A 13,136-nucleotide genomic window follows, 5' to 3' on the forward strand; every position below is an offset into this window, starting at 1 on the left:
TTAAAATAATTAAAAAGCATAGTAATAAAATATTATTTTGTGAATTGAGAATAAAAAAATGGATTTTATTGTATTATAGAAATTACTTTTTTTTCAAATATAATGTCAGATTATATTGGTTTGAAATTAATTTCGCCTCGAATAAATTTAGGTGAGCCAAGATTAAAACTCAATTTCTCATTGAGTTCATATAAAAAAAATAAAAAATAAAATAAATAAAGGGAGGCAAGGAGCTCTTCAACTAACCTACTCCTAATATTAAAAATCCAGAGTCAACTGATCATCAAGTTCAAAATAATTACAGAAGTTACTATCAACAAAATGTAGTCTATCTAACAAACAAAAATGTAGTATACTCAAAATTATCTAGAAATTTTTTGCTTATGTCAACTTAAGTACTCAAGAGCCGGAAGGCACAGCTGGCTGAAGGTTGTTCGATTTAGTGAGCGGAGCAGGCATATTATGCTTACGGGGTTTGGGCCGTTCCTCGACCTTCGAAGACACCATCTTCTCAAGGCGGAACTGAGGTTCAACAGAGACTGCTGCGTTTGGATTTCTTTTTATTTTCTTGTTCGGTAAAGCATTTGATGGTGTTGTATCAACAGGGTTGCTGCTGGAGATGCCTTTTAGTTTTTCTTTCTTCTTTGGCTTCTCCATCTTTGGGTCAATTGCAGAGGAAATAGGCGCACGAGCAGTATTGTGAGCAGAGATAATTGGCTTGCTTGTCGAAGTAGAACCTTTTTGGCGAGAATCGGACGATAATTTCTCGTGAGTATGCAGTGTTTGGGTGGCATCCTTTGCTTTTGGTGCTGACAACTTTCTCTTGGTTTTCTCTTGATCCTAATCAACAAAAGAATGGAAGCAAGAATGAGACTCCATCAAAGAAGTAACCGAAAGGGATATTCTATATATATTATTTGGAGGCATGATGTACAATTTTGACACCACAGCCTCACGGCTGCTTCTCTCTATCTATCTCTCAATCACCAAAACGAAAGCTAGTTGAGAGTCAAAAATTCAACTTGTCACATAACATTCACCACTACCCCAAGTTCAAATCCAATAATGGACACAAATAAATAAAAGGAAAGCACAGAATAGGTTTTGTTTACTCAACAACAAAAATATGGAGAACAGTCGAACACTACAAAAGACCAAACAACTATCAATGATTTTCAATATCTAGAAGTGAGCCAATCAAAAAGCAAATGCAAAAACTGTGTAAATTTCCTAACGTACGAAACAATTTGAATTAGTCATTATATCCAACTACATATGACTATGAGTAAGCATGCATTGCATGCACTTCATTATGGCTTAAAAACGTATACAATAAATGCATGTCGTTATGGCTTTAAAATGCATAGCATTAAACAAAAACCTTCGAATTTCATCTGCCAAAATAAGAAATACATTGAAAAATAATAATTAAAGATAGCAATACCTTCCGCAAGCTGCACAGCCCCCTCCTGTCTTTTGCTCTGTAGATAGCACGTTTAATTCCATCAATATCCATTGATCCGTTAGGCCACAACATCACAAGCTGCGTCAGGAAAAAAGATATTCATTTACTTACCTATCTGGTATGATGGAAACAGAATGACAATTAAATTGCCAAAAGCAGGCTGTTAATTCATCAAACAATTGAAGGGCTTCAGCATTGGACAACTGTGGATACATAACCAAAAGACACTACTACCATTTAACCTCCTACATCCATCCATCACCCCCGTTAACCCCCTTCTCTCAGTGTGTGTGAGGAAAAAATGTCAAGAGAATTAACACCATCCAAGTGAAAACTTTCGTATCCTCAAAGTCGGAAATTACATGGTGCATGCATATTTTTTGCTGTCACTATGACAAATCCCTAATTCTCTTGTCTATATAAATCCTTTCCGTTTTTAATAGCATTATTGACCTGCAAAAAAATTACATAATTCGAAAATCTACATCCATTAAGTGAAAGATAAAGACCAGTTAGTTGCAGTACTCTCGAGAATAATAAGCTACATGATTGTGCTTGGTTAGCATCATCATACATGAGACTAGGGCTGTGCATGGATCGGTTTTAACCACCAACCAACCCATTTTCGACCCACAATTTGTGATGGTTAATCAACCATCAACCGACCCATTTAAGTTGGGTCGATAATTTCAACCAACCCATGTATAGTTGGGTCGATAATGGTTTCTAATATGCTAAAAAGTTGGTTAGTTGGTTAATATCGGCCAACCAACTTTATTCATTAATTTATTATTTATTAATTTTAATTAAAATATTTAATATTTTTAATTTCAAATTTCTATTTTATATCACATGTATTAAATTGTTTAATATTGACCAAAATCCTAAAATCTATAAATCTAACCTAATTATCTAATTTGAACTATTTTAATTTTAAGACATATAGTCTAAATATTTGGACGATTATTATTTGTTGAACTATTTATGTTTAATTGCAATATATATGTCCGTAATGTTTTGAATCTTTTATTTGAATATTATTGAACTAGTCGCATTTAATTTATAAAAAGATATAGCGTTGTAACAAGTAATAAAATAATAAAAAAAAATTAAAAAATATTTAGATGGATGACCCATCAACCAAACCACCAACCAACCCATTAAATTGGTTTTCAACCATCACCCAACCCATATAAGTTGGGTCGATAACGGTTTCCAATATTTACCAAAGTTGGTTGGACGGGTTGGGTTGGTTTTATGGCTGGTTTTTAACCAAACCAACCAACGCACAGCCCTACATGAGACAGGCACAAATGCCAGGTTAACTAGTCAAACTTTAAAACCTAACTGATCCAAAAGACCCCATTAAAACTGCAAAGGCACATATAACAATTTTCCAGTGCAAATCATTCCCTCTAAATTTACCTCAAAAAGTATTATTGACTAATTACATTAAGAAAAATTTACCTCTTCATAAAGACTTCTGACTGATGGGCCTGAATTGGTTTCTGACCTCTGAGAATGAAAACCAAAAAACCAAATTAGGTACACAAGAATTTTTTATTTTTTTGGTGGGCAGATCTGATGTATACCTCAACATAAAGGTCGTACAAGTCGCAAATCTTATTTTCCAATAAATCGTCCATGATATATTTGCGTTTCAAGGCTTCTTTTTCTTCTGGACCAGCTTCCTGAAAATCATCTGAATTTGCAGCTTGTTGTTCAACCTGCACAGCATGTCAAAAATCAGGGTTAACTATAATTAAATACATCAGGCATCATCTTCAGCATACGATACGAAACACTGATGTTTTATCTAGCAAGAGAAGAATGGGAAATTAGGGGTTCGAGACAAATCTGATACAAATCTGGCACCTAGAATCAGAATTGATACAAACTTAAATGCATACTTTTGCTTTAATAGACACAATCCGCAGCTTGACCATCTCTGCAACTTCTAATTTCATCTTCTTTATTATATCGTCCTTCTCTTGTTTAGCAGATAATCCCGTATCACTCGTGACGTTAAGATTTCTCTGATACAAAAACACGCTTTATTAATCAGAAGATTTTTCTGATACAAAAACACGCTTTATTAATCAGTAAACACGGGGATGAACACGTGTCAAAAACATATTTTGCATTAAAGGCAAAAGCAATAATAAATAAGACTTCATCAAGCATTACAAACTAGTACCACAAAATATTATAGAAGGTAAGTTTCTACATATCCAAGTTGTCCCAACTACATCCTTTATCCCACCCCCAATCCAATGCCCACGTTGCGGGAGAAAAGAAAATGAGATTTTGAACTTATATGCCACTACACAACCTAGCAACTTAAGGATTTTCGAGAAAATCATACATGCCAAAACGATAAAAGATGACTAAGACGTGATTGTTACCCTTTTTACAAAATCCTCATAAAGTAGCCATTTCATTTACATAGAAACACACCTTTCGCTAAATAATTTCAACTAAATGCATCTTGGAATGGAAAGCGGAGCAACAAGGAGTGAAAACCTACTATATTTAGGCATTTTGAACGATATTACAAGATTGGCCAATGTACAATTTCATTTTTTTTTAGTTACTCAACCCGTTTCATCAAGTACTCGACCCAGCTTAACCATAGTAACCCGAGACACGATATCTTTTTTTCCTTCGTAGGTATTTTATGTAGGTATATCTGTAAATTTTCCAAACATGCAAGGACCGGTTATTTCCACATATATCTTATATATGGTAATATTGTTGGCTGCCATGCTCCCATTTTATCAGAGAATTTGAAGCTCATATTACCGAACACAACAAAATTCTGCTATGAGACGTTAGCGAAGACAACAAGCAAAATGAATACTTAAGTTACGAGGAAGCAGCATATGAAGATTAGAAATAGATTTCAATAAAATTTGTTAAATTGAAGACAGATTTGATTAAAAGGTAAAATGATTCTATACTCTACAGTAAACCATAAGAAATACTACAGTTTTATGTAGGATAAATAGGTACAGTTACCAAAAGAGAACATGAATCCTCATGTAGGTAAAATTAAGATTTCAAAACCTCCATTCAGTTGAATATGTGGATAAGGTTTAAACAACAAACAGGATATTCAAATTCTTCAATCTACATAGTACAAATAAGGTTAATATCGTCCGTCCAGAAGTTGGACTTCTCGATAATTTCATGATGCCATTTATATCTCTCATGAACAATTATACTTAAGTAGATAGGAGTTTTTAATTCTCGACAGTAAAATAAATATTATGTTTCAATACCATATTGCATCGGACAACTTAATTTCTTTCTTTGATGTATCAAGTAAATTATTTCAACACATGGATTTACTTCTAAATTAAACATCTCAGAAGAAGTATTCCATTTGGAATATATGTCTCTAACATTTCGATTATCTCTTAGCCAAGATATACCTGTTCCTCTCGCAAAACTTCTGTCATACCATCACAAAAGAAGTGTCAACCGAATCAGAATATGTAATTTCACTTTAAAAGTGTTGATGGCAAGGCTATTAAAAAGGTATAATACGAGCAAATCTGTCTAACAGGCAAATATTACAGACACAATTAACAGCTCCATTCTACAGTCATTAAACACATTCAAAAAAAAAAAAGTTTGCTTACTAGGTCAAAAATGTAAAATGTTGCATTTATCCAACACATAATACCATAGAGAGAAGGTATTTTAGAAGACAACAGTTGAATTATCAAGTTCTAACCAATTGTAAGATAATGCAAAACAAATCTCATTCTAAACAAAAAAATACTGTAGCTTGTTAGTACCATGCGTAAAGAAAAAACTGAACTGACACATTCCCTTCATGAATGGGAGAGGCTCAGAATTTTGACTACAGTCAATTTTTTTCTTTCCACAGAAGAAAAATGCATGCCAAGAACTGCAAATGCCAACGACATTAAAACAAATGATTGGCAGCCTTACAATAATAGCTTGCTTCATGATTCAGATTTTTACTTTGTGGCATTTTCTATTTTTTATACAATTCTAGCAAGTTGCTATATATTTGTTGGACTGCAGTGAACAGCCATATATTTAGCAGTCAACTTTACACCCCAGATCACATAAACATAGATAACCATACTCCAATATCAAAAATCTTGCAATAAACCACAGGAAAAGTAAGGGGTCTTTTGGCAGGAAACTGAGAGCAAAAAGATGAAAAGTATGTAAATTTCTTGAGGAAGATACCTTCAGCGTCCTTATTTGCATCAGGTGGCCAACAATGCTCATCAGGTGATTGATCACTTCCTTTGGGATTTTCCCGTAGCTGATTTGCTGCAGCCAACAGAAACATATAAAAATCTAACTTCTTCTGAAATAGAGCCAATGAAGCGAAAAAAGCTTAAGATCATAAGATAATCAATTAGTATTATGACAAATTGAATTGATGAGACTTCTAATTGCTCTTAAGTACCGCTAGTCTACCAACTTTTCCCAGCTTCTGCTTTATTACAGGTGGCAATCTCCGCTTGACTGCCTGAGACGAATTATCCGGATCCTTAACTTCTGTTGAAGGCGGTCTAACTGTTGTTTTTCCAATATGCACGAGCACAAATGAATAATTGAGCTACGAATTACAGAATAAATATATCATAAGAAGAAAAAAATTAGAATAGCAGTAGAAGTAGTAAGATACATTCTGAAACTATCTTCTCCAACTCTCTGATGGCCTTCTCAAGTGTTGTACTTTTTGATCTAACACTAGCGGCTTCCTTTCTCTGCATGAGGGCGGCCTTCTGTGCGAAATGGTAAAGACAGACAATCATTAGAGATGATTAGCTAAACTGACGGGAAAAAAGCAAGTACCACAAATATAAACGCAGAACAAATGGAAGTGGTTCTCTCTCCGGTCATACAAAAGACGAATTAAGTGACTAATTTCCAAGATCTCTGGGACATTTCGAGTCATTGACTAAAAGCCCAGTATTTTGAAGGCCTAGTCTACACACGCAATTACTTACCGTACTTGACGTAGAGTCCCCCATTGCAGGAACATTAAGGTCAAATCTCTCTATAAGTCCACCTTTTCCTTTTTGTTGAATCGACTGATCTAGACCATCAACATTATTTTTTTGTTTCCCAAAACGGGATTTGCTTGCATCTGAGTTTTTATTATTTGACCTCTGAGTCGATGTATTTTGAAGTTCAGTCTCCTTCAGTTTGCTAACATGGCTTTTCAATGAGAGAACTACAGATCTCTGCTGGTCAGTAGCCATGTTCTGCCTGACGGCATCACCATTCAACAATCCCGAAGGATTTCTTGTAGTTTGGGATTCTGCAGTTTTATTCTTTATTGAAACTTCAGCAGTATGCATTGGAGAAGCCTGACTACCTGAGTTTCTTTGACTCGATGATGTCTTTCTAACTTTATTTCCTATTTTCACATTTTTATTTGGATTATGTCCATCGTCACTTCCCCCATGACCTTTTGTCAAATCTTCACGTCTCCTCTTCTTCGGCTGCTGGTTTGTGGGGATCGTAGGTTCACTGCAGAAAAAGTTAAGCTATCATTAGAAGAGTCAAAGACCTTCGAATCATTTGATATAAACACATACAGATTACAGCAAGTTGTCCTGAAACAGAAAGGCAATGTTCCTTTTATGTTAAAATCAAGCAAGTTGAACATAAAACTTTAGTGTATATTCATAGAAAAAAATTCCAGCTTGAATAATGCATTCATGGATCTAGGTTTCTCAAAAAAAAAAAGATGAAGCAGTAATAACACCATTGCGTCACCAGTTCTAGTGTATTAAAAGTCATCTTAATTCTGCATCACAAACAACTAAAAATGATGTCCATACTATCCCCATACACCTTCTAATAAATTAAACTCGAAGTTAAATTTGCGTCAGAAGGTGAGCCAAAGGTGTATTTCCTAGATTAGAAGGAAAACTGCAACAAATGGGAAATAAAAATATGTAAGCATTATTTACTTTCTACTTCATTGAATTATTACAGAAGAAAATAATTTGAAGTATTGCAGCCATTTATTTTCTTGTCTACACTTTCGAAGTCTATGAAGCATGCAAAATTCTCCGGTTGGTTTCATCACATGCAATGCTAAGAGACATAAATAGATTACAGCAAAACATAATACATGAATCATAGTTATGTTCTTTTTATCACATTCATCTGAACTAAAACAAACCATCTACCAAAAATACCATCTATTGCACGTAATGTCGTGTAATTGCGAAAGTGCAACTGCGCATAATGTCATGTAATTTTTACCGCAATACCATCTATCAGAAAAATCAAAGTCAAAGTAAAACAAACTCACATGCCCTCCAACTTCCCACGGTTAACGAAAAAGCCATCATGTTTTATCGAGGAGTTATCGATCTGGAAATAGTCGTCCTGTATAGAAGTTAAACTCATCTATTAATGAATCAATAAGTATCAAACATCACTATATCGATTAATAATGTTGCGATCTAGAATACAGTAAATTGATAAAAGAGCAGTACCCACCAACTCAGCATCATCAATGAAGGAATCTTCTGTATCGTACTCATCATCATCAGGCACATTGTCTAGCACAACATCTTCCTCATCGCCACTCCCATTGCCCTGCATGTTCCATGACTCAGAACGTGAAAGAAATTTCATCCCAGTCAACAAAGACTATATTGTTTTAACAGCTATACCAGCATTATCCTCTCCTTACCAAATAACCACTAATTAATAATCTAGGTTGAAAATTCAAGTATGATTTTCACCGCACCACAAAGCATTAAAGCATGAGATTGTAAACCTCGATTTACGCTGTACCAACAATGAAACTCAAAGTGGTACACTCGCTAACAGTTCAGAAAAGACAAGGAAAAAAGATCAATTCACCCCTGAATTTAAACCAAGGACTAGAAACACAAATCGACCCAGTTAACAAGGAAATAATTTTACAGCTAACATTAACATAATATGCACAATTCATGAATGATTTTGTTACATTTATGAAAGGTTAGATTTTTCTTGTGCAATACTTCCAAAAAGGGCACACTCGCCAAAGAGCCCTAATAAAAACTCATAAAACTCAAATCCGAACAAAAATAACATTCAATCCAACATTCCAACTTACCGCATACATTCTCTCGATTCTCTCAATCACGTTGCTCAAACGATTTGGCCCGGCCTGTGCCTGTGAATCCTTCGGTTCGTTCTCCAGGGGCTGCTTCGAAGAAGAAGGAGCCTCCAGAGGAGGAGAACGAGCGGGCTGAGAAACGGGCTGGAATTGGGCTTCGGCGGATGGGTCCGAAACTGATGTGCCGGGCCTGGACTTGCTAGAGTTGGCCTCCCTGAGTAACTTTTTCCACGATACGATTGTTGTTTCTCCGGGCCGAAGCTCCACCGTGAACCGCACGCGGTCACCAGATGATTCGAACAATGACCCGGAATTCGACCCGGGCCTCGAATCGGGCCCGGCACCTTCCTTGCCTTCAACCATCAATTCAGCGTCGTGCCAGCAAATTTACGAATCTTTGGGCGATAACAAAGAGAAAAATCGATGGAATCAATTTTTGGGGGGGAAAACCCTAGAGTGGAGTTGATCAGAGAGTGAGTGAAAGAGGGAAAGAGGATTTTGCCCTATTTATATTTATTATTATTTTTTATTTTTTATTTTTTATTTTTCGGAAGTCGTAACGGTTACAGGTGTGATTGGTACGAGGAATAAAGACAGACTGGAAAGATTTGTAAAAGGCCCAATACTTTTCTAATTTCTCATTCTACTCTCAATTTTTGTATTATTTCAACTTTCTGACCCGATCTTCTATTTCAAAATTCTTTCAACCAAACAGGACTTTGTATTTTTTATATTTATAAATTTTTAAATTGTAGTAAATTTTTGATTTTTAAAGATTAAATGAGTTTTTAATGTTTTACGTGTATTTAAGAATTTCAATTTATTTAAAATTGGCAAAAAATAAGAAAAAAATCGTGAATTAATATTTAAAATTTATATTTCGAAACCATTTATCAATAAATAATGCATATCTCATGTTTCATAATTTTTTATATGGTCAAAAAATAATTTAAGTTTACACGATTTTTTAATACTTTATGTGCGCTTTAGTTATTTTAATTTGTATTTGAATAACAAAAGGTTTTGAAAATAATTGTTTTGAATTTATATTTCTATACTATTTTTCAACAAAAAATATGTATTTATTATTTTGGAAGTTTTTTAATGGTCAAAGAATAATTTGAAGATTAAATGAGAATGGGTTTAGGAATGGTCAAAAAAAAAATTGATTAAATAAGTTTTTGAATGGTCATTTTTTTATTTTCTATGTGCTAAAAGTAAAAAAAAAAGTTAGAAAATAAAGATTTTTTTTGTGATACTTAATAATATTAGGTCTCATTATAGTTATTAAATAAAGCTAGCAAATCTTCCATGCCATGCACGAGATTGCAAAAAGAAGAAAAAATAAATATATGATAATTAAATTGTATAAAAAAAATCAATAAGCGTAAGAGACAGAAATAATAATAATAATAATAATAAAACAATATCCCGGATTCTAATTTAGCTAGTGGATTTGTAAATTTAAATTACTATGAAACTCACTCGAGGGAAAAAAAAGGTTGGTAATAACCGAAATAGGAGATGAAAAAATAGTAATAACTAATTTCAGAAAAAAATATAAAAATGTCATTATAATTTTTTAGGTTGCCCCAACGTTATTTACTTGTATATATAAAGATAAAGATTAGAGAAATATTAATTAAGCTAATCATGCCAACCCAACAGCCTTAATAGTTAATCTAATTATGGGCTAAATAATTTAGTTGTAAATCCTGGGCCTGTGTTATAATTGAGACCGTATCTTTTATTATGAGCTTGAGCCCAAATATTTTAAGCCCAAAATGTATCTTCAATTTTATCAAATAACAGTCGCGTCTTACAAACGCGCTTTTGGAGAAAGCGTCAAAGTCATATTATGAATCTCGAAACATAAATTACAGACAACACGCATAGTGATTGTGCTACTCTTTGATCTGAAATTTTCAGGTGCAGACTGCATTAGGTTACTTTCGGTAAGTGCAATTCGCCCTTCGATGGTGTTTTTATATTTCAATTTTTCCTGCTTTGCGTTTTCTATTAAAACCTAAAAATGGTACTGTTATTGTTCGATTTGAAGTGGAGAACAGGTAGATTGGAGTACATGATAATTCTAATTTGTTTATTTTATCTGATTTTTGTAATAATTTCAAGTAGATTTTGTCTTCAATGTAAATCCGTTGCTTATGCCACAAGTAGATTCTGATTGGGTGCCATTTTTATAGAGTATTGAAATTTACAGTTGTTCTTGACCTAGATACCCAATTTATATGCTTACATCACTATGTTCCGTATTTTCTGGAAGTGAAAATGGTGTGGTAGAATTGGAGAAATCTCGAACCGTGAAGGTGTGTTTGAGTGCGGCAGTGTGAGTTAGTAATGTAGAGAGTGGGCAATCGAAGAGTTTTGAAGGTCAATGCTGGACTCTTAGGTTTTAGTTTGAGAAGGTTTATAGAATTGCGCGATGGAAATGTAGAACACAAATTGGAGGTTCGTTTTTCACATTTTATTGGAGGTTTATTGACAAGGTGCGTGCAGGCTAATTATGGGTGGTTTAAAGCTGATCGAAGAATGTTTCGAGGCCAGTGGCAAAACCTTTCTGTAGGGCTATCAAGTTAGTTTGCAGATTTTTCATTACATTTATGGAGCTAGGTTTAGAACTTTGATTAGTTTTAGCAAGCTTCTGTAGATGGGAATTTGAACTTGTCAGTTGCAACTACCCGTTTTTTCGGACTGTTTCATGTGATGTAATGAATTTTCTGTATTCCTGTTTTGTTTTTCAGTCACATCAATCACATGGCGGGATCTGGGAGTTCGATGCTGTATTCTTTTCTTTTGTTTGTTGTCACCTTTTCCTTGCAAGAAATGTTTAGAGTGAAGTTAGCTTCTTCAGAGTTGTTTACTATTCTCGGAGGGTTCACCAGCTCCCTCATATTCCTTATGCTGTTGACGGTAAGAGAATTTTACGTACAGTGTCTACCTAGCTCATAATGTTTGGTAATAATTTTGTCGCATCCGTGTTGACATGTCCTGTAGTGTATATTACTTTATTAGCCTCTTGATTAGAGTTGCAAAATCATGAATTACCTTTAAGATTGAGGTTTCTATAAATTATGAAGTCACACTGCTTGGACGAGACACATATTTGACATCCAATTGACATACTTCTCCATCCGTGACATAGTTTTGATCATGCATTCTGATTTTGCACACATTATTTATTTGACGGAGACACTTCGAGTACGACTGTGTTGTATGCCTCTGACTTGGATTTTTCTTCTTCAGTTCATTGGTAATTATCAGGAAACATGTGGAATCAAGACAGGATGGGGTGCTGGTAAGTACCACCGGCTTTTTCAGACACTTCATTTGCTTTAAGTGGTAGATTTTATTAGACATCACATCCCTTTGATATGCTTCTTACCTTGTATACTACCACAAAGCACTTCATAAAAGCTAATACAGTGGATTGATTTGCCTAAATGTGGCTGAAACTGCAAAAAACAAAAGAAAAATGAAACGAGGGCGGAAACCTTTTAAAAATATTTTCTCCATGCTGTTGTAGCCTGAATTACATACATCATCCTGCTGAACAAATTTGAGTGATGCTTAATTAAAATTAAACAATGAATGATGATCCGTTTAACTTATAAGTCTTGACCTTTGTGGTTCAGTTATAACCGCAGAAATAGTGGCGCTTATAGCTGCTGGCACTGTTCATCGAGTTTGCATCACGACCTGGTAATTTATCATATTTCTTACCTTGGTCATTATATTTTCTCTTTATAATGTTTTATGGTAGAAATTAGTAAATAAAACCATAAATATTGCTTCCGATAAGAATGATATTTTAGCACAAAGTGTTTGAATTTGCAGCTTTCTGTTTTCTGCTGGATTACTATACGAGGTCAACAAACTTTCAGGAATCGCTGAATCTAAAGGTAAAAGGTATTGAGTGGAAAGTGGTGCTTTAGAGGATCTGCTCTAAAACCACTCTCATTACTCATATTTCTGATGGGGACACCTAAGAAAGAGGTATATCGGTAAGCTTGAGAGTATGATGAACTTAAACTATGTATCTGGCTAGCCAGTGATCCTTTGATAATCAGATTTTGTGATTCCCGGTTTATCTTGTTATTTACTATAATGATTTTTAATTATACTAACATGTAGTCGATGACTTATTGGACTGTAAAAGTTTCATTTCACCGAGAAGCTAGTTTACATGTTAAAGAGATTTGTCGATACTTTCATATCGCCCGTCGCGCTTTCCCGTAAAGCTAGTTTACATGTTAAAGAGATTTGTCGATACTTTCATATCGCCCGTCGCGCTCTCCCGTATCTGCTGGAAACATTGAAATGATTTCTTGCATTTTGAAATTCTATGCATGGGCAAAACTTTATGTCAGATGTAAGTTTGAAGGTCAAGTTTGTGGTAAGCTTGTTGCAGAATTAATGGGTTTCAAGAAAATGAAATCCCATGGTTGAAATGCCTGCGCACATCGAATACCTGTCTGGTATAAATATAGGGTAAATTACAAACACCCCCCTGAGGTATGGTCAATTTACAAA

General features: G+C 34.4%; 2 protein-coding genes across 5 annotated transcripts; one reads left to right on the forward strand and one right to left on the reverse strand.

Annotated features, from left to right (window-relative positions):
- Positions 1–236: 236 nt before the first annotated feature.
- On the reverse strand, positions 237–9,106 carry LOC105973029 (ubinuclein-1). Of its 2 annotated transcripts, none has more exons than XM_088813113.1 (12): positions 8,583–9,106; positions 7,976–8,074; positions 7,785–7,861; positions 6,466–6,991; positions 6,141–6,237; positions 5,919–6,028; positions 5,693–5,779; positions 3,376–3,501; positions 3,058–3,192; positions 2,933–2,980; positions 1,445–1,543; positions 237–840 (listed from the first exon to the last, which is right to left on the reverse strand). In XM_088813113.1, the coding sequence occupies exons 1-12, from the start codon at positions 8,946–8,948 to the stop codon at positions 400–402; spliced, it is 2,211 nt and encodes a 736-aa protein (XP_088669239.1). In that variant the 5' UTR covers positions 8,949–9,106; the 3' UTR covers positions 237–399. The 2 variants fall into 2 exon arrangements, with proteins under 2 accessions (XP_088669239.1, XP_088669238.1); XM_088813112.1 differs by having other exon boundaries at positions 6,141–6,240.
- A 1,293-nt stretch (positions 9,107–10,399) lies between these two features.
- On the forward strand, positions 10,400–12,817 carry LOC105973111 (keratinocyte-associated-like protein). Of its 3 annotated transcripts, XM_088814480.1 has the most exons (6): positions 10,422–10,540; positions 11,348–11,516; positions 11,850–11,901; positions 12,239–12,305; positions 12,441–12,520; positions 12,573–12,660. In XM_088814480.1, the coding sequence occupies exons 2-5, from the start codon at positions 11,361–11,363 to the stop codon at positions 12,517–12,519; spliced, it is 354 nt and encodes a 117-aa protein (XP_088670606.1). In that variant the 5' UTR covers positions 10,422–10,540; positions 11,348–11,360; the 3' UTR covers position 12,520; positions 12,573–12,660. The 3 variants fall into 3 exon arrangements, with proteins under 3 accessions (XP_012853581.1, XP_088670606.1, XP_088670607.1); XM_012998127.2 differs by having other exon boundaries at positions 10,400–10,540; positions 12,441–12,817; XM_088814481.1 differs by having other exon boundaries at positions 10,492–10,540; positions 11,348–11,631; positions 11,684–11,901; positions 12,441–12,817.
- Positions 12,818–13,136: the final 319 nt, after the last annotated feature.

This window comes from Erythranthe guttata, chromosome 14 (assembly GCF_056151865.1).
Source record: "Erythranthe guttata isolate IM_541 chromosome 14, IM_541, whole genome shotgun sequence".
Lineage (NCBI taxonomy): Eukaryota > Viridiplantae > Streptophyta > Magnoliopsida > Lamiales > Phrymaceae > Erythranthe > Erythranthe guttata.